Raw genomic sequence first — 23,250 nt, 5'->3', positions numbered from 1 at the left:
TAACCTAATGACTGTCTTCTATCTAGATACAGTTTGAGCATCCCTTATCCAAATATCCGTTATACAAATTACCCCAAAAGCCAAACATTTCAGAAAGTGAAAAAAATATATATTTTTTTGCCAAAACGTTACTGGGGACATGTGTACCAGCACTGCTAAGGACATGATATGTAACAAGCACTAAATATCTGCAAGACAATGATTGCTTGGCATTCTAATTCAGTATCTGAGATAGTACACAAATTTTGTTTCATGTTTTGAAACCTTGTTTAATGCACAAATAAAGTATGTCTGTGTGTATTTCATGTGTTTGATGTGTTTATACAACATAAATGCAAGATACTTCAATTTACATCATTGAAATATAAAAAAAAAACTGAAATACTAAATAATCCGTTATCCAAAATTCTCCTGGTCCCGAGCATTTTGGATAAGGGATACTCAACCTGTACTGTCTATCTAATCGTAACCCGTATCTATATGTGCCACTGATAATGGTGCTTTGTGACTGTGTGTACCTCTACTCCAGGTCCGTTCCATAGTTACATTATAGGCATCTTTAACAGTTTTTCAATGCATATTAAATGACTGATTTTTACACCAGCTGCTCAAAAATAGTAAGATGAACACAAACACAAAACATATTTTATTGTTTTATGTCTTCTCTGTATCCAGCTTCATCTGCTCCCAATACTGCCAGCAATAAATCACCTGTCAGCTGAGATGAATAATAACTTACTATCTACAAGTTTGCTGCCTGCAAACTCTTTATCATGCAATCTGTTCCTATTAAATTACCTCAGCATAATGTCCACTAGAACACTGTTCTTCCTATGAATGCCTTTATTGTGTAAAGCATGGGATACATGGAACATATTTATTTTCTTTCAGACTTACTTATTTCTGTCAGACTACAATAAATATGTAGTCATCTTCCTTCTATTTTTATTACTGGGCACACTCAGGGCCATATTAACAAAAGAAGGAAATGTGGCAATGAAGCTAGATATAACCTACAATGCATCTCTACCAGCCAACTAACGCCCGAGACAAGCTACATTCCTGATGCAGAGTTGGAAAAATATTTGAATGTATGATCCAGCTCTCCATGTAACATTACTCCTGCACCGGCACTGCATTGAAACATTGTACCACACCTGTGGTGAAGTGTACTCATTTCTACTAAGCCACCTGGAGTGCTGTATTTCCCCTGTTGTGCTATATAAATATGTGTATATATATCTATATCTATATATATATATATATATATATCTATATCTATATATATATATATATATAGATAGATAGATAGATATAGATATATACCCACCCTAAGTCCAGGACAGGAGAGAATCAGCACTCACATTAGGATGAAGAAAAAAATACATTTGTATTGTAGTTTACAGCATGGCGAAATATAAGGACATCATGGCTGGCCCAACAGCCATTTCGACTGGAGTCCTTCCATTCTACCTCATGGGTACCATAATATAGGGAAGAAGGAGGTGGCACTCAACAGACTGCAATAAAAGGGGTCCTTTTAATCCAACAGTTTCAGGGTTACCCCCGTCTTCAGTGACAACCAGCATTGTCCCTGATGATGGGGGTAACCCTGAAACTGTTGGATTAAAAGGACCCTTTTTATTGCAGTCTGTTGAGTGCTACCTCCTCCTTCCCTCTATTGCTGGCCTTTTGGACCTCCATGGAAGGCACTGCAGCATTTCATTGTTTGCTGCTTTTACAAGTAAGCTACATATTTTTTCTGAATTCCGGATCTTGCTACAATATGGGTTAGCTAAAAATAAGTTACCCACATTCTACTGCATTGAAAGAGACAAAATTGAAACTACAGATCATTGAAATTATGTGCTAGTCATTTGTTAAATAAAAATAAATATCAAGCAAGCATATTAACTATGTTTGTGCAGGTTATTGGCCTTACAATGTATACACCAGGAGACTTTAAAATAAAACTTATCTTATGGAAAGTACATTTTGGCTCAGAACAGGTTCAGGATAACGTAGTATTCAACTCGTACCAATATTATATATGTCTACAGAGAAAGTAGACATATGCGTTTGATTGAGGGAGATAATTCAGCAATGGATTATCTCCCTCAATCAAATGTATATGTCTACTTTCTCTGTAGACATATAATATTGGTACAAGTTGAATACTACGTTATCTTACATTTGATGTTCTAAAGTGTCACAGTATTACACTATTGTTGTTCTTATTCTATTTTTTTGGGGGCTAATATCCCGAAAGAGAAAAATCCATTGCATCTAGCGCCTACAATACCAATTGTGGTATTGTAGGTTCAGGAACTCAGTTCCTGATGATGTCATATTTAATTAGAGGTTTAGGAATTGAGATTCAGCTGGTTCCTGCTGAAAAATAGCACTGTACGATATTCATATTTAAATTGGGGTTTTATTCTTAAAAAAATTCCACACTTGGCTGAAATGATTTTCATCCTAGCACAATCAATTAGATTAAAGGCCCACCATACACTAGTAAGATGTGGGCTGATTTCAACCAATCCCGATTGACCAGGCTGATAAATCATCCCAAACTGGATGTGTTTGACATCCCCTCCGACCCAATGCGTATCGGGTCGGACCCTACAGATTGAACCTGTTTTGGGTCCGATCCGTAGGTGTGTGCCAGCAGTCACACACCTATGCAGGGGCGGACAGAGGTGGGGAGTTGGTAGCAGCGGGAAGCTGGCGGCGGTGGGGTCCTGCCAGCTGGTAGTGGCAGGTGCTGGGCTGGGAGGCACAAAGCAACTTTTTCTTAATTATCTTAGCCAATGAGATAGGAGGCCGTTGATTGGCTGAGAGAATTATCTCAGCCAATAACTGGCTGGCCAGATTTTTTAAATTCCAGCACCCAGCACCTGCCCCTACCAGCTCACCGCTGCTACCAGCTGCCTGGACCCCGCTGCTACCAGCTGCCCGGACCCCACCACTGCGCGCGCCCCCACCACTGCTACAGCTCCCTCGTAGTTTACATGCAATAAATGGATGCTATTTATTGCATGTAATAAATGGCACATCAAGTGCCAAATCATAGCCTCCCAGGAAGCTTCCAGGGAGCTCAAGGGCAAATTGGTCTGACTTGTCCTAAGGACAAGTAGGACTAGTGTATGGGGGTCTTTACATCTTTACAATCAGGCTTTTGGTGCCAACACTTTACATAGATTGCATTGATTAAGGTGGTAAATGATTTATTGGCATGTTTATCACATCCTTTATATTCTTAAAACATGCAGAAATTCCACATGTTTAAGTCAAACATAAATATCACCGCTATTTAAGAAAAGTGCAAGGCAGGTAACATTTGATACCCCTTTTTTCCCGAATCCCATCTTGGTTAATAAACACTGTTTGAAGCCATATCACAGCTGCTCAAAGCTGAGGATGGCTTCATCTGTACAATAAACTTCCCCTACATTAGCCAGATTATCTTTAGCTGGTATTAGCCATTTTCACCAATATCTGCAGCCAGCATGAAAAATCTTTGCTAGGAAATTATCGGATGCACTGTCCATCAATAAGAGATGATATTTAGGTTGAAATTTTCTTTACTTAAAAATATGTCACTAATACCCCTTTCACATTTAGGGCCTTATTCTGGTTGGTGCGGTCCGTTCCGAATTCTTTCGGAGCTGACCGAACGCCACGCCGTGCGGACATTGTAAGAACAAACGCCCACAGGTCGTCCGCATTCGGTCGGACTCACTCTCTAAGAAGAGGGTGTGTTTTCAGACAACATCCAAACCGTGCGTGTGCGGCGGGAACACAAAGATTCTGCACGGTCTTACAGCGTCCGAACGGACGGGAAGCTGCCCGTACGCACCGATGCGGTGTATTTCCGCAAACCTCACTACTCTATTTGGAACTCATGCTTCTGCAACATGACACACTTATTCAATTAGCCAACCTCATAACAAATTGATTATTTTTAAATGTAATCAATTAATTCCGAATTGATACTTAAACAAATTACTAGCACTTTAGATTAACCCTTACATCATGTAAAGTGGTATTACTTCATTGTTGCCCCTTTACCTGTCTTAGTGGTTCCAATTGAACCTGTGAAAAGAGTGTAATTAATCACTAATGAGTAGAGGAGTGGATTGTATTGTGGTCAGCTGAGAGTGCTTCAGGTGCGGGCGTACTAATTGGGCGAACCGAATGCCTAGCGCATGAACAAGTGGTCTCCGCAAAGTGAAACTTGCTTATGGACACCGCATATTTCATGCATGTTGGTTCGTTTGCAGTCGGTGTCTTGTCTGAATGCACGCCTACCACAGTTCGTGCACTCCCTCGTGTACGTCCAGATTTACGCCCAGTTTTTCCCACTTTGAAACCACGTCCTTGTGTAGGGCCGAATGACGCCCATATTACGCCCATATTTCCCGAGTAGATTCGGTGCACATTTCTGGACGGTATTAGTGAGAATGAGTACGGAGACCATGCATGGCACATGCGCATTGCGTTGCCTACGCATGGCGCAGACGGCTAAAAAGCGCCCTCCGAAAGAATTCGGAACGGACCGCACCAACCAGAATAAGGCCCTTAGTCTTTTATTATACATGTTTATAACACATTTTTTAATAATTGTAATTTTTTTTATATTAATTTAGATACTTTTTAAATAATGGGCTGGGTTATGTGCCTAAAGGTGGCCATACACGCTGCAATAGCAGCGTGCAATGCGATGTGCACTCCTGCAGGCATCGCACAGTACAAAAAGTATGTGCTGCACATACTTTTTGTACTGCTTTCGGATGGCATCGCACATACATTGTATGCATGCCGTGCGATGCGATCTAGCCCTTAAAGTATTGCGATTCTCGCAGCATGTATGGGCACCTTTAGTGCCTGCAACATTTTGCGGACACAGCACTGAGATGGTGTATGCATACATGTACATGCACCCGAGATCCTCCATAGAATCGCATGTTGCATACGCTCCCACAATCGGGCTGCAGCTTGTTGCAATGGCAATGTGAAAGGGCGCAAAATTTATGGTTTGCAGGAGGGCGCCAGACACCCTAACACTGGCCCTGATTAGAAAGTATACAAAATCACACCGTGTATACACCTTAAATAAATGAGCAGATTTGTCTTTACTCTTTGTCTTTCGGTTAATATTTAGTCTTGTTGTATTACCATTTGTTCCAACGTGTACAATACTGCTGAATTTGATGTAGAAATGCATTAATACTTACATGTAATATGTAGGATATAATCCTTCAAAGTACCAGCAGTGTTTTTTGGCATCTGTGCACTAAAAGAAAAAAAAGAAAAAACAATGGTTACTGAACAAATTTAAGCAATGTTTGCTAATAACGTTTATTGTATCTAGTTTTATGAGTTTGCTTTCTTTTTGGGACATTTTAATAAAAAAAAAGCCTAAAACACATAATACTGTAAATATTACATTTTAAGGTCATCCATGGCCCACTGGAACCTTTAGTGCCTCATAATAAAATGTAATAAAAAAAATCATAAAAAAAAACAAACTGACCTAAATCCTGTTACCATGTTCTTAATCACTGAAAAATATGATAGGAATTAATTATTAAGTATTATTTATTGCAGAGCACTCTTCCTATGCTAAGTCACCACACCACTGGTCAGGGTGTCTATAATGTACAAGGAATAAAATAAAGAACTCTATATACTCTGCATTATGATACAGTTTGTACACCCACACATGCTGGCCATAGACATTGCTGACAAACCAGCGTTTTACACATGACATACAGTTGGAGCAGAATTTAGTGCCTTTCTGCTGATCACTGCAGTGCACTTGATGTTAAATGTCACAACTCACTTGCTTCAATGAACAGGTGTTTCCACTGTGATGTTTAAAATGATATTTTTCAATGTCTAAAAATTCATGAGTGTGTCAGTGGCTGGGAATGATTTCTCTGCGAAGTCATAGAAAACCCATTGTAGTTTATTTTATAAGCTGCTATATAGTTATCGCTTTAAGGAATTGTTGGTTTATGTCTATAGCTTGTGTAATAAATCAACACGGTTGTACAGTGACTTTATTGGGTAGGTTTGTCATGTTTCTTCTTATAGGATGTTGTAAGTTTATTGTGTTTGCTACTGTGTCTAAAAATATACCACTTTTATCCAGTTAATTTCCTCAAATATCTGCTAGTTGGTGGAACTATATTACGTTCTGCTGTTTGATTCAACAATTGAAGACTATTGATCTGATACTGTACATCCAAATATACTTAGCCAACAGTAAAGTCAGTATGTATCTTACAATCCAATGCAGGAAGGTTTAAACCAATTTATATATTTAGAAGAATTTTGCAGTGCAGTAAAACAAAACGCTGATTTACAAATACAGTGTCCAATATGCTATTCATTTGTGTGCAAGTATAACAAGAAAATTGAGTGGCGCTTATTAATACATGTGAAGCAATGTCAGTAGAAAAACACAATTTATTTCAATAAAAATATTAATCAAAACACAATAAAAAATAAACAGGTACAAACATACAACAAGATTAACCTCTGGGAGTATCAGTTTAAGATGATATGCACCTCAATGGTATTCCAAATTTTTCATAGGATCTATGCTCACAGCGCCTTGTGGAGGATCAATCCGATATACCCCTGCCAAATTACCAAGGACAGAGGCGATATCCCCATTATCTGTAAAGCACCCGTCACCGAGAGCACTCACACGGATTTCTGGGCGGAAGTGTGGCAGCGGTGCTTACTACAGCAGCCCCTTATTGCGGCAGTGAAGGGGCTCCAGGTGCACAACCACCAGTGGCTTCTGGAGCTGGGACACCCGCATTGCAATGGGGACCTCCAGCACAAATAACTGACAGGCTCCTAGTGCTGACAGCTAGCGGAGCCCGAAGCAGAGACTCATGTAACACCGGTACCTGCAGCTGTTCACCACCCTTAGCATTCTCTGGCATCCTGCTCGGTATACCTTGACCCAAAGAGTGATATACTCCCCTCAGTGGCGGAACTTGTGAGTGGTGGGCCCAGGTGCAAAAGTACAATTTGGGCCCCACAACAGTGGGTGACAGTGGTACAAGCTGTTGGTCTAGGCAGTAGTGGGCCCCTTAGTCCTCAGGGGCCCCGGTGCAATGCACCTGCTGCACCAATGGTAGTTCCGCCTCTGACTCCCCTAACGCATATGTGAGTATGTAAGTGCTTCGAACATTGTATCCCACACTAGTGGCGTTTTTACTGGGACTGTTTATAATTGATTCACAGTATTGAAAGGCCCATAAGGAATTATTGAAAGCGGGACTTGATTTGTTTACGGGCATACTGACATATTGCCCAATACAAAAAAACTCCCTCCAGATTACATCATACAGTATCATTGAGGTGTATATCATCTTCTTAAACTGATACTCCCTGGAGATTAATCATGTTGATTTGATGTATGTTTGTACCTGTTTATTATATTTATTTTTTATTGTGTTTTGATTAATATTTTTATTGAAATAAATTGTGTGTTTTTCTACTGTCATTGCTTCACACGTATTATTAAGCATCACACAGTTTTCTTGTTTTATTTGTTGTATTGTAGAGAGGGCGGCATTCCTCGGTGGTGGCAGCTGAGAAATACAGCACACAATTGCATTACCTAGCACCTTTACTTTAGATCTATTGTTCTACTTGCCAGAGTATGCCTAGCTCATTCCTGGATGGCTTCCTCAAGCTCATTTTTCTCAAAGTGGGTTTCATTGGTAAATGTCAATGTGGAACATAATCGATATATTTATCTGTTCCGGAAAACAGGAACTAAATTTGACCATATTTGGACCAGATGGCCTATGGGTCCTCACACCGCTCCACGTTGTGCCCTTTGTGTATTAAGCTCTCCTTTTGCTATTTATTTTGGGCAGATTGTACTTTTAATGTGACATTTCTAGAATTCCTTTTCCTTTTTGTTTTTCTCTCTTCTCCCCCACTGGACTATGTTGTACTACAGGTTGAGTATCCCTAATCCGAAATGCTCAGGACTACAAGCATTTTGGATATGGGATTTTTGCGGATTTTTGAATATTTTTTTCATACTTACCTGGTCCCTCGGGGGTGCCCCGATGGTCCCCTGACATCTACGGTGTTCCCAGGAGTCCACGGCGGCCTTCGGAATCCTCTTCAGTGGCATCTCCGGTCCCAGGGGTGTATTACACGATTGCTGGGTGTGCCAGTGATGTCACCGGCATGCCCGTGCAATGCATCATTGGGACCGGGGATGCCGTTGAAGAGGATTCCGATTTTTGCTTTTCTTGCTATTGGGTATCTGTACTGTTGACTTGCTTGACAATGAGGGGGAAATTTACTAAGAATCCGAATATGAAAAATTGTATTTGTATTCTTAATACGAATGCATACGGCTGTTTTAGCTGTATGCAAATTCGTATTCCGGTAGATATAGTCGTATTTGACTCAGTCATACAGTATTTTCCGATGGCATATGCATTTGTATATTTAGCCAATAGGAATTTGTACTTTAAATACAAATTTAAATACAAATTCATATTTTTAAAGACAAATTCGTATTTTAAAATACGAATTTGTATTGGCTGCAGTGTCAAAAAAAAAGCAGAAAAATAAATAATAAAAAAAACAAGTGAGTGTGGTTCCCTTATTTTTATAAGGGGGACAAAATGACCCTTATTTTTATTTAAAATACAGGGGACAAAATAACTAGGGGTCCCCTGTATTTTAAGAACCAGCACCAGGCCCAACCAGCCAGCAGGGTAATGTCACAGCTGGCGGACACTTATATAAGGTCCCCCGGCCAAAACATTACCCCTTGACCGGTCAGGGGTCCTGGGGGAGTGGGGATCCCGCCCCCCTCCAGAATTACCCTACTCAGGTTGAAGCCTGTGTCTGTCCCTGATAAAGTAGTCATTTTTCCCCAGTATTTTGGAAACCAGGACCAGCCCTTTGGCCTGGTGCTGGTTGTAAAAAATAAGGGAACCAAAACTCAAATTGTTCCCTGAATTTTTACAACCAGGACTGGCTTTTTAAACCTGGGGCTGGTTATGGCTGTGGGGGGGACCCCGCGCCGTTTATTTTATTTATTATTTATTTATTTTTTACACACTGAAGCCTGCGCGGATCTGACTGATCCGTGTAGGCTTCTGCCAAATACGACAGGAAAATGAAGTGTATTTTCCTGGCGTATTTGGAAATTAGTGGCCGTTTACCGCTAATTAGCGGCTGTATTTTCAATACGGCCACTTAGTAAATTAGAAATCACCATTAACGTATTTTCAGGATAGTAAATCCTGAAAATACGTATATGCCTAAAAAATTCGTATTTTGTTATACATATACAAATTTTTCAGTCGTATTCGGCTTAGTAAATTTCCCCCTGAATGTTTAATAAAAACTACTTTAAGAAAACAAAACAACAAAACAAAAGCTGTTTCACTGTTACCCCTGTTAGTGATGTTTACTTAAAAATAGATATGTACAGTATATATACAGATGGAGCGGAAGTCATCTTTGCAGGGGATGGCGGAAGAATCGTCATCCGCCATCCCCCGCTAGCCGCCGTAAGGGGACGCGCGTGCATCTTACAACAGGGCTCCCCCCAGGCCTCCGCAGCCTCACCGACGGTCGCCCCGGGTCCTCGCCGCCTTGCCGCACCCCCCCTAACCCTGTCCATCTCCCTGAAGCGGAGACGGACAGGGTTCCCGTCCCCCCGCCAACGGGAAACTGGGACACGCGTGCGTGTGAGACACACATGCGTCCCAGACAGATGGAGCGCCTCTCCGTCGGCGATCACCAGCGGACAGATTCTGGCGATCCCTGGGCAAGAATGAGAGGCGTTCCATCTGTAGGAATATTTTGTCTAAAACTAAATCGTAAAATCCATCATTTACATTTTGAACTTAAAACACTAGTAAATCCTACTTGACAACACTTTATAATCATGACATATGCACTGTGGTAGAATGAGGTTGGGTGGAGATGGTGAGACTGAAGGAATCCACCCACACCAGGAACAAAAAGGGTGTGTGACACATAGAGGCAGAACCCAGCTGGGGTTCTTGCAGTCAGACAATCCAAGTGGAATTACAGACAGAGCTCAGGGAGTATGGAAACCACTGAGTACCTGGAGGCCAGGTTAGACCTGCATGTTACAGAGTTAGCTACCAAGCTCTGTATGGAGACCACTGAGTACCTAGAGGCCAGGCCAGACCTGCATGTTACAGGGTTAGCTACTAAGCTCTGTGGATAACCTGCACCTTTGATGTGTGCAGCCGAGGCGAGGTGCAGGGAACTGGAGACATACAGTATATGCGGGAAACTTGCCCACCCTTCCGGGGGTCAGGCATGCCACTGGATTTTCTGGTGGGTAGGCAAGTATGAACTGCTCTAGTGAAGCTGTGGCAATCAGCCAAACCAGGCCGGACATGTATAATGTAGTGTATGGTGCAATGTACTTTCTATTCAATCCAGATTCGATCCATGGTGTCATGTACACATTTGATTTGGACTATATACAGATGGAGCCGGGCTCCCTCTTGCTGGCGAATCGTTAGACTGTCTCCGCTGGCGATCCGCCAGCAGCGAGGCGCTCCATCTGACTGAGACTCACACGCACGCACGTCTCAGTTTCCGGGCGTCGGGGCGACGGGAACCCTGTCCATCTCCGCTTCAGGGAGAGGGACAGGGTTAGGGGGGGGGGTGTGGGGAGGCGGTGGGGACCCCGGGTGACCGCCGACAAGCCGGCAGGGACCCAGGGAAAGTGGCGGGGACCCGGGGGAAGCGCCGTCGGAAGGGGACGCACGCACATCTCGTGTGCGCGCGTCCCCTTTCGCATATCAGATGGCGGCTGGCAGGGGATGGCGGCTGGCGATTCTGCCGCCATCCCCTGCAAAGACCAGGCCGGTTCCATCTGTAGTACAGATCTGTACTATATAGGGCCAGATTCTCTAAGCTTCAAAAGTGATAAAATGGAGAGTGATAAACAGCCAGCCAATCAGCTCCTGGCTGACATTTTTCAAACACAGTCTGTGACATGGCAGGTAGGAGCTGATTGGCTGGCTGTTTATCACTCTCCATGTTATCACTTTTGAAGCTTAGAGAATCTGGCCCAAAGTCTGGATTGCACGGTCTATATTTCTATTGGATTTCAATGGAGCCGCGCATCTGGATGGAATGAATCTAAATTGATTGCGTTAGATTTCTGTCCAATTTATTTTGCTTATACAGGTTGAGTATCCGTTATCCGAATTATTCCGAAAACCAGACATTCCAGAAAGTGAAAAAAATTTTTTTTTTTTTGCTAAAAACTCACTGGGGACATTTGTAACAGCACTACTGAGGACATGATATGTAACTGGCACTATATATGTGCAAGACAATGATTGCTTGGCATTCAAATTCAGTGCTAAGATAGTACACACATTTTGTTTCACGTTTTGAAACCTTGTTTTTTGAACAAATAAAATATTTTTGTGTGTATTTTATATGGTAATAAAATATATTTGTGTGTATTTTATGTGTTTATACAGCATAAACGCAAGATACTTCAAAATACATCATTGAAATATTAAAATATTCCAAAACACGGAATAATCCGTTATCCAAAATTCTCCTGGTCCCGAGCATTTTGGATAAGGGATACTCAACCTGTATAATCAAAATTGAATAGAAAAATAGATGAAATCTAATCGGCTGTATGCCCTATTACCCTGCAGGTAGCAGGCAAGATTGTAAGAAACTTTGTTGCAGACTAGCTGCTAATTTAGAGGGACCAAGCAGTGGGGTAGTGCCCTACACGGGGGCCAGGCTGTTTATTACTTTTCTGTTTGGTTTTTGCTGACAGTGAAGAATCACTTACTTATTACATGGAAACGCTGTGCTTGGTCCATGACTAAGCATTTCAGCACTGCTCCAATGCACCCCTCCATCGAGCTAATTACCCACAACCACCCAAACCATGCCCTGATCTTTTTTACTTTTTTAATCAGTGTATTTCTACCGGTGATATTAGCCTGACATGGTCATATTTATCTAATGTGTGGCATTAACAATTAAATATATTTACAGTATATACCTTAGCTAATTTAACCCATCTACAGTATCTCCCTCGTAATGTGTATATTTTTTACTAGTCTTCCATTATCTATTCCAAATACCATAATTTGTAATATACTCCACCGCTTCTACCCGTTTGCCGGTATACCAACTATGTCCACTTATTTTAGCATACTAAGACACGAGAATTAGGGATGGCCACCAGCCATCGATGATTCAAAATCATCGATGGTTCATGGCCGATGTCGAATACTTTTGCCATCGATGGGGGAGAACCCTCCATCGATGGAACAGCAAAACAATGTTTTGCTTTTTTTCCCCAAAGGGCCGGGACACGGAGCATAGCTCCGCCCCCGACATCCGTGAAGCCCCGCCCCCAGAGTTTTGCTTGGCCCACAGGCCAATCAATCAAACACAATGGATGACCATTGATATGTAAAAATATCGATGTCATCCATTGCAAAGTTTAGCACTATTGATGGCCAGTTGCAGTATTGCCATTGATGGCAACCATCGATGGCAATGGCAATGATGGCCATCCCTAATGAGAATCCCCCCTTTTTACAACAAACACTGCTTCATACATTAGTAGTTATATTGCTGACATTCCTGATTCAGTGGAAAGTGTATTATAACACTTCCTGCTTCACCTCATTATTGAGGCAAAGTAGGAAGGGACATTGACAAGATGTATAGGTATTTTGTCTGCCGGAACAGGGGGGAAAAAACTCCCCTCTCTGGCGATGCCCCGTTGTGCGCACAGCGCATTAGCGTGCACTAACAGGCTGTCGCTGTCTGCTGTCCGGCATGCGCAAGATCTCGCTACTCATGGCGCAAGCAAGATCTCCTGTACGCCCCAAAGCCAGTGGTTGCCACAGCAAGGGAGAGTGCAGCTTCTGCTGTGGGGATAGGGTTTTACCATCCCTGCCCATCTCCCTTACTTGGAGACGGGCAGGGACACGCAACTTGTACTAGTTTTGGTAAAAAACAACTGAGTAAATCTGCTCATCTCTAATCCCTGTACTGTTAAACCACGTTCCAGTACAGTGTAATACACTCTTTTTAATGTGCACCCTGAAGCTGAGCATCCAATGCCACACTCCCCTCCTGCACACTGTTGGCAAGTATGCAACTAAAGGGGTACACACAATGCGATTGCCTTGCAATTCGATCAGGATTGAAACACACGGCCAGAAAAACGCATTTGCTTTTGGACTATATAGTAGAGATCTGTACAATATAGTCTTGCCTGCACATTTTATTTGTGATTTCCACTAAATGGGAGCTCGCTTCGTCGAATCGGCATCGAATGTGGCTAAAAATAATTTCATTTCTATTTGGTATTGACCCCACACATAAATATATTTTACGGACACCAGTAAAACTACGTTTTTGAGTTTACTAGACCCGGAGTGACGTGTCTTATTGGAAGTATTATATATATATATATATATATATATATATATATATATATATATATATACATATATAAAATTGAAGGCCCTTATTCTGATTGACGCGGACTTTACCGCATACTTTCGGATCGCGTGTTTACGGCGTCTGCGCATGCGTGGAGAACGCAACGCGCATGTGCCACGCCTTGACTCGGTACCAGTTCGGCCAGATCCCGTCCAGAACTGTTCACCGCTATCATTCGGGAAATAGGGGCGTATTATGGGCGTCATGCGGAATGACACATGGGCGTAGTTTCAAAGTGGGCAAAACGGGGCGGAAACATGGGCGGACACGGGGGAGTACACTTATGTTGGGGGGCGTACATTCGGAAACCACTCCGAATGCACGCTATCAAAAAGGGCAGAAATGTGCGGTGTCCACAAGTGTACTATTGCTTTGCGGACACCACTCGTTCATGCGCTAGGCGAACGTACGCCTAATGACTACAACCATTAACACCTGAACCCAATAGAATCTACTCCTTTACTCATTACTCACTAATAGGACGCTTGTCAGTGCTTTAATACAAACCATTGCACTTACATTGCTGTAAGGGTTAATGTGTGCAATGCATGTGTTAGGCATGCTTGTAAGGATATATTGGAATCTAATTGATTCCAATTCCAAATAAGCAGTTTTTTATGAGGATAGGTAATTGAATAAGTGGGTCATGTGATGTATAGCAGAAGATACTTCATAGTGGGTTGTTTGGCGTAAATACTCCGCTTACGTGCGGTAGCACCGCTTGGCTCCCGTTCGGATGCGGTATTCCCGAGCATACTCTGTAATACTCTGTAATACCGTGCCGAATCGGAGTGTTTCTCCCGCACACGCATGCTTTGTATGTCGTCCGTAAACACGCCCTGTTCTTAAAGAGTCAGTCCGTCCGAATGCGGAGGACACGTGGGCGTTTCTACGGACGATGGCCGCACGCGGCAAAACACCGTGGCGTGCGGACCGCACCGTAAGAATGCGGGAATATCCGCACCGATCAGAATAAGGGCCGAATCGCACCTTGTGTATGGGGCATAAGTTTTATGCTCAGTTTTCCCCATATTGTACATGGTACAAAATGCATGGCAATATTAACCCCTTTGAGTGCCAAAGTTGCTGTGAGAGATCCTCAAATTAGCCACAAAAAATGCCAGCGCCGCTCACAGCGCCTGTTCTTGTTTAGGTGCAATATTTAACTACACGTCAACTAATTGACTTGGCTGTATTTGTATTTATTTACACTAAAAGAACAGTCTCTGTGAGCGGCGCTGGCACTTTTAACGGATATTTTTAGGCTCTCTCACAGCAACGTTTTCACTCAAAGTTTTAATATCATATAGGTATACATAATAAGGAAATACAGCCATCAGCATTTTTCACCACAATCCAAAACTGTGTGTATCTAGCAAATAAAAACAATGGGGTGTACTACTGTCCCTTAAGCTGCCAACTGTTAAGGGGAAGAAAACAAAAACAAAATGTGATGACATAAAAAAAAAAAGAATTGAGCAAGTCATTTTGTTTTTTGTCTTTGCAGCCAGAATAATAATGTATCATCAAAACAGCATGGAAAACTATGACTCATATCATTGGGAAAACTCCAACGCACTATATGCCTACACAGCTAGAACACACAATGTATAATGAGTTACAATTATATTGAATTTCACAAAATAGGAACATTTTCATATAAGTGATGCTCACGCTTGTACACAATACATATTCAATAATGGTTTATATATTTATACTGTACTCTACAGAATCAGAACACTCCTTAAAGCACTTAAAGCAGCCTCAAAAGTAGTGTGCGGGGAGCAGCTGTGAATACCTGTATTCCAATATATATCTCCAATGGATTGTAAACTGTTTTGGTCACCTATTATATTGCTTCCTCGCCTCGGTTGACTACAAATGAATTACAGCCATCACATTTCTACAAGAGACATCCCAGGGGATTTAGAACAGTGAAATCAGGAGAAACATTCCGGCATGAAGCTAATTCTGTTATAGTAGGTTATGATGCTCTTCCGATTGACATGTCACATGCGGGAATTAGAAACACCTGCAGTGACATTCAGCCTCTGACTTTTTAATTGTTTGATTTCAATTGTATCCTGGTTGCTTCACTGATGGTATATAAACATTATGTATGTACATTAATTGTGTTTATAGGTTTATTCTATAAAACGCACAGGAATTATTTTGGCAAATCACACATAAAACCTATTAAGATGTAATCAGCCAAGCATTCCTGTGTCTGACATACTGTGTAATGAAACAGCCCGCAACAGCCATATGGCTGTCAGCATCCATCGCAAGGGATACAGTAACTCAATGCACACAGACTCTCAATATAGATACATTCCCTTATGTCGCAGCTCTCACTTCTCATCAGAAGCCAGAAGTAGTCGTCAAGTTGTGCTTATGCTAGAATATTAGTTAGCAGAGCGTACACTTTTGTTTGTTCCAGAGTAGCAACTATCATTATAAGTTATCTGCTTCCTACCTACTAAACTCCTATATCCCCCCCCTTTACTACAGAGCCATAGTTTGCCTTTGGAACTCTAGATTAGGAGTTGTCTATTATTTTAACTTGGTTAACTATATTGGCCAATGGCATAGTGTATACAGAGTTTTCGGGTTAGGCTGCGGGGAGGGAAATTTAGGGTTAGACACTTTGGGTTTAGTTTACCAAAATGGGACTTCTATTTCCCATGGCATGCTATGGGCAACCAATCAGAATCTACTACTTATTTATTTATTTAGCATTTTCTAGAAAATAATAGACAGGATCTGATTGGTTGTCCATAACAACATCACATGTAAAATAGAACTCCCATCTTAGTTGCTCCAAAAGGAACATACTGTATCTCTACAACGAGTTAGCAGTGAATTGATGGCTAATGCTATCGCTTCATATCTACTGCAGGAACCCATCATGGTACTGAGCCTGTGCATTCTGCTGACAATGCATGTGCAGGCGGCCATTGCTGGGGAAGGATCTTTCAAATGCTTCAAAAAGTAGCCAAGCAGTCCACAGGCTGCAATGGCTACTGCTATGGAAAATGGGGACCAAGTTCCACAACCCAATAGCAAATTCATCGATAAACAGCTCTCGTAGAAACCTATGGGGCTGCTTCTGCAGAGACAAAAGGAGAACCAAAGCAATGGCCCCCTGTACTTTATGGGTATACAGAATATTTGTGAGTACTCCCGAAAACGGATGTTTTAGAGGGATATTTACTCAAATATTAATTATTAATAATTAATACGGCCCAAAATGGTAAAATAATGGTTTGACTACATAGATTTTAGAAAATAAATACATTTCATCAATCCCATACTTAACATGGTAACAGCTGCATGGCAATATGAATGCCATATATAAATATCCAAATAGAGCCTTTTTACTGTCATTAGTTACTTTCAAATAGGACCTACTGTTGTCTTAGCTATGGTTTATAAACCAGGATTTGTTGCAGGTCAGCCTCCATAATGGAAGTGATTAGATTTTTATTTCATTGTTATTTTAAGCTGGCTGTCACTATAGGAACAGGAACCATGACATGGAGTCTGTGCCTGATCAGCCAATAGACTGATTAGGCTGCAGCCTGGAACGCATCGACGCAATAGATTGCGCTGGGATTTTAAAGCTTCCTGGTGCTGCTGGAGTTGGGGCGAGCAAGGTCCTGTGAGATCTCCAACTGTGGGAGCAGTGGTGCCTGCAGGGATTGTTGGTGTCACCGAGGCAGGGATGCCAGGAACACCAGGATGAGGAGATCCTGAGAGAGCTGCAGCTGGCTCCGCGGCCAAGGCTGTGATTGATTCCACTGCCACCATTGTCAGAACTGCTTGGGCAGTAAGCAATTTTTAGCTAAATATGAGCGAAAAGATTGGTGGTGGGGAAGGGGCGGACAATTCTGAATTAGCCAAGGGGGGCTGGAACCCTTAATAAGGTCCTGCATGGACTGTATGCCTAAATAATTTGATCAAAATATGAACTTATATCCCATACTTTAATTTTGCATGATACATGAAGATTTGAAATAGAAGACAATAGGGCTAATTCAGACTGGATCACTTATGCGATCGATCCAGCAGTTTCCAGTGTTGGGAAACTGATTGACAGGCAGAGGCGTTCGCGAGGGATGGATAGGAGTGGGGGCGGACGACGGAGTTTGGAAAAAACGGGACTGATGAGGCCATGGACTGCATCACAAATGCCGTTTCTTTGTCTGAGTAAGGTTAGACTTACTCAGGTTGCAGCCACAGATGAGCATCCTGACACTTTCAAACATCTAGTATTTCAGTGTACTTGGTCACGTTCTATGGCTACAGAGTTACACCTTCCTTTACCTACCCACTGGCACTGACTTAAGATAAATAACACAACTGTACAACATATGATTAAACACACGCTACGCATTCTATTTGCAAATGCATTTAGAATGCACGTGGAACACCGATTTCACCAATTATGTCAATGCAGTTGCTGACTGCTGGTGCATCATTTAAATGAATGGGACCGTCCGGAAAATACTGCCTGAGAATTCGGCAAATTTACTAAACTGCCGAATTCTCAGGATTCGAGTGCAGTCATTCGTATTTGGCTGCCGAGTTTCCTGGCAGCCAAATGCAGATGAGCATGAAGCATCGCACAGATCAGTCAAATCTGTGCGATGCTTTAGTGTATAAAACATAGAAAAATAAATAATAATTTCAAAAACCAGCATTGGACTCTTGGACCAGTCATAGGGTTTTATTGGGGGGGGGGGGGGGGGGGGCACACTGCCCCATGGACCTGGTCTGGGCTGAACAGCCATGGTTGTAATTTTGGCTAGGGGAATTTGTATTCAAATTTTATTCCACCTCTGGCTGATGGAGCCCGGTGCTGGTTATAAAAATACAGGGGATCTCTATTTTTTTTTGTTTCCTGTATTTTTGGAACCAGGGCCGGTCCAAGAGCATGATGCTGGTTATAGAAATACAGGGAGACCCCAATGCTTTTTCCCCCCGGTATTTCTGCAACCAGCACCGGATCATATCGCTCGGGGCTGGCTATACTGGTGGGGGACCCCACGCAGTTTTTTAAATTAATTTATTCTCACTTTTGGGCCAGATGCACTACGCTTCAAAAGTGATAAAATGGAGAGTGATAAACAGCCAGCCAATCAGCTCCTACCTGCCATGACACAGGTTGGGTTTGAAAAATGTCAGGCAGGAGCTGATTGACTGGCTGTTTATCACTCTCCATTTTATCACTTTTGAAGCTTAGTGCATCTGGCTCTTTTACACAGAGAAGCCAGCATGGATCTGACTGGTCTGTGCAGGCTGCAGCACAATACGGATGGAATATGTGTCATATTTTCCATTCTAATTTTCTGCTAAAATTCCTGGCCGAATTCAGCAGTATGAATGTTAATAAAGGAGCCAACCACCATAGAACTCATGGCCATATACGGTCCAGTTCTATTGATGGTGTACTCATCCGTACACCCGAATTCGGCTGAGCTTGCTGTATTCGGCTGATAGTACATCAGGCAAAACAGCTGATTCCGGACGTATTTACCATTCAATGGGTACAAAAGGCTGCATATCCCATTGGATATTGGTCAATTTACAAATCTTTTCACTTTATCACACTCCAAGGCTCAGTACACCTGCCCCTGTCTCTTTCTTATTCTCAAATGGAAAAAATAAAATCAAGAAAAAAACAAATGCAGGTTTTGGGAAATGTAATCTTCAACATTGTGACTCATGTAATCAAGGTTGCAAATGCTGTGAACATATTTTAAGACCAATGCCGACCAGTATTAAGATTACAAAGCCACATAGACTAGAGTGAAGCAAATCCAGCTAAGGTTGCACATTGCATGATCACCTGGAGCAAGCATATTGTGATGCAAGGGCTAGTACACATCTCACAGGGAGAATACAGACTCCTCAGCATGAGCCACAGTAAGACTTGAGGGGAAAGAGGTGAACAGCACCATTGTATCTTCTGAAAACACCATAACCAGCACCAGTCTATAACAAGCTGTGGTTCTAAAGGGCTATCCTACTATAATGGCGTAAAGTGACAGGTGGTCTAACATGAGGCTGAAGTCCCCTTAGAAAACAACAGCCCTTTGCTGAAAGTACTGGGGTTCATCCCAACACCCCTATTGTAATAAAAGTCAGTTTGTTGCTTTCTTTTTTTTCTTCCTGTGGCACTAATGATTATTGCTAAAGTATCATGGCCTGGTGCTGATTGTGGCATTTTGTGGGGACCTCTAATCCCTCCCAGGGTACAACCAGAAGAGTAGACTTGTCTACTGGCTCCTGCCCATTTCCTCAGTGAAGTGGGTGTGGCCTAGGGGCTTGAGGTGGCAATTTGCACTGAATTTCATATTTTACATTGGCCCCAAGCCCCACTAACTGATGAGGCAAATCGAGACATTACAGAGCAGGGAGTGAGGCCATGGTCCCGGATCTCCTGGTTTGGAGCATGTGAAAGTAGGCAGGTATGTTATAAGGATATACTGTTAGCTGTGAGTGAGAAAGTATTGATTGTAAATCACAAGGACTTTAATGTGCAGAATTATTTTAATTCCAGTTCCAAACACCAGAATCTGTAACTATGCATCATCATAAGTAGGTGCATATCCGGGAGTGCACATTTTATTTCTAGTAAATGAAGGCCATTAAGACTTAAGGGGGATAATGAAAGCTTGGTGAGAGATAAAGTAGATGCAAAGGGCCATGTTTGGAAGGAAATGCACAGCTGCCAGGAAGCGGCTGTGCAATTCTATGTCATTAAAATTCAAATGCATCTGTAGGAGATAAACTGTGTACACACGGGGCTATATGAATCACATATCGCTGGCAATATGGTCACTGAGCGACCATATTGCCAGGGATTTGTGTGTGCTGTGGGCGATAAATCGCCGGGTGCGAACTCCCGTGTTCATCCCCCTAATGGTCGCTGGTCACAGGAGCATGCTCTGCAACCAGCTATTTCCCCTGCAGCTCCCCCGGCCGAGTCTCCTTTTCATCAGCGACCATCTCTGGTCGCTGACGAAAACGGGACGCTGAGCAGTTTATTGCACCGTGTGTACACAGCTATAGCATTTGCTAGATTCGAGTGCTGCGTCTGAGGATGCAACCTCAGATCACAATAGCGACCATCAATCGATTTGCGATTTGTGATGGTTTCAGGCACTAACCAGCCTGCATAAGCTGAAACTAACTCAGGCTTGCCGTAAGTACCGGACCCCCCGATCCAGGATGTATACCCTCAGTGACACTAACCCCGGACTCTTCACGCCTTCAAAAACGGGAGAGACGCACCCCTGTTTTGAAAAACAGTGCTGGGTTTGCCTCCCAAAACGCAGCATGATGCCAATCATGCTGCAGCTGACAGGGGGCTGTGTGTGATATTGCAAGACCCATTCTGCACATGCACTGAACAGCCCTTGGGCCTACGCAGACCCCCAGAACATTGTATTTGTACACAAACCATCAGATTCACATACAAATTTGAATTAGGCCCAAAGTACCAACCTATCAGCATTTCTCATTTGTCATTCAACACATTATTTAAATTGTCATTTAGAAATTGTTTCTAAATACATCTCACCCTTTCAGCCTTACAGATTTACACATACAGTAGCTACAAGGACTCACTGGGGGAAATTCACTAAGATGTGTATTCTACTTCATGTTGCTATGGGCAACCAATCAGAATCTACTTATTATTTATTTAGCACCTTCTAGAAGGATCTGATTGATTGCCCATAGCAACATCACATGTGAAGTAGAATACACATGTTAGTAAATTTCCCCCTCTATATCTTATTATTTTATAATATGTGCTGCATTTATTGCATCAACTTTACCTTATTTTATGTTGGTAACATCTAATATACCTTGATCAATTCACACGGCCATAATTTACAAAACATAACTGCAAATAAAATAATGATGGATTCGGAATCACCTGCTGCCATAGGCCCTCCAGCAGCAAGTGAGATAATACAGATGCAGTATACTGTAATTAGCTTACTCCAAGGACTTGTGCCCTAATTGCACAGCTAAGCAAGATAAGCTGATGCAGCATCAGTGCTCATTGCGTGATGTCTGCATTCATGTCAGTGAGGGGAATGCTTTACAAACTGAAACAATGACTTTATCTGGGAAATATGTTTACCAAAAATGTCCCCAAAATGTAACATTCTTTAAATGATCAAATTTTTAAAAGATATTTACAGCCAGTTCAGTAACATAACAAACAGCAGATCTGTTAATAAATGTATATTCAATAAGGGACAAAATAGCTGTTATTTACATAACATCATCATTTAAAACATCAACAATTTTGGTGACTTTTTGGAAAAATAAATAGCCCATATTTTCTGTAACTATATAAAATTATTTTCTTTCCATTTTATGGACCTACAGCTGCAAGAAGATAAGAGAGCAGCAGGGGGTGGGCGATCCCATCACCCATGATTCACTGTTGGCTGGAACAGAACCAGGGGTGGCATGGCTGCTGCAGTACAGTCGTCTCAGGTTGGTGGGGATTCCTATTACGCTTGCGGCATCGCCAATTACCAAAACTCCCCTTCCCCCAACTCCTAAATATAATTAAATACAGATCCATGTTGACCAGCTAGGCGTGGTCTCATGCAACCACTCCAAGCAAGTGGTTAAAAAGAACACAAGACAGATCAAAAGCCTTTGGGGTTTATTTACTAAGATGGGCGTTACAGTATATTGAAGATGGGAAGTTGCAATGAGCAACCAATCAGATTCTGTCTATTAACTACTAGAAGATGCCAAATAATTATGAAGTAGATTCTAATTGGTTGCCCCATCTTCATTAGAACTTCCATTTTTGTAAATAAACCAGTTTGTTTCTAAAAAGCAAAAAAAAAAAGTTAAGAATTGTTTATGGAAGGCTAGAACATAATGAATAACTTGTTAACTATACAGCATGCTCATGCCTCACCTCCTTTATGATGCACACTTATAACATATTCCAAGTGACAATATAGTGACATTTTGACAATAACCTCAGTAAATAACTATAAAACACTTTAGACGGAAATGATTCCACTGAAGAGAATGCAAAACATTCACCAATTTCCTTCCTCCCACGGTGGGTATTTAATTACTAAAGATATATCACTGACACTGGTCACTGTCATGATCTGATCTGTTCATAATAGTAGTCATACGGCTCGCTAGGCAATATGGGGATTATCCCTTTCACTGTGAAATGGATAACCCCTTTGTCACCTCAACCAGTCTGCATCCTTCATGGAAGAGGTTGCAGTTTAGGTCCTGATAGAAAAAACACTGGCCTGGGACAGTCACCAACAACTAGAACTTGTCACCAAAACAATTTACAAATAAAACCTGCAACTTTAGAAAAAAAACAATGTACTGGGGAACATTTTAGACTGTATAAAGGTAGCTATATTGGGAGGTATCCTTCTTTGAATAAATCAAGGAGGCTGAATATTATTTTGACAATTACTACGGTACTTATGTAATATCTGGGCGCCCGATTTTTTCATCGCATCGCATGCAATATATTGGCATACAATTCATGCGATGCGATTTTTCATTGTAAAGACCCGATTTTTAATTGTATAGTCACCCATGGGTGATTTCATACCCCCACTATCCAACTACGCATGGAGTTGATTCTATATAGTGTGGCGAGCGCAGCGAGCCACCGAGCCTGAA

The 23,250-nt window shown here is 41.9% G+C and overlaps 1 protein-coding gene across 1 annotated transcript in view; it reads right to left on the bottom strand.

Moving 5' to 3' along the window:
* VOPP1 (VOPP1 WW domain binding protein) overlaps window positions 1–23,250 on the bottom strand; it is a 103,833-nt gene that overhangs the window by 34,628 nt on the left and 45,955 nt on the right. The window contains exon 2 of the mRNA XM_083188534.1: window positions 5,241–5,299. Coding sequence (XP_083044660.1) covers window positions 5,241–5,299 — 59 coding nt within the window. The remainder of the gene's footprint in view (window positions 1–5,240; window positions 5,300–23,250) is intronic.

This window comes from Crinia signifera, chromosome 5 (assembly GCF_055691185.1).
Source record: "Crinia signifera chromosome 5, ASM5569118v1, whole genome shotgun sequence".
Taxonomy (NCBI): domain Eukaryota; kingdom Metazoa; phylum Chordata; class Amphibia; order Anura; family Myobatrachidae; genus Crinia; species Crinia signifera.
Note: the sequence above shows the minus strand (reverse complement) of the source record. Positions and strands in the feature narration are given on the sequence as shown.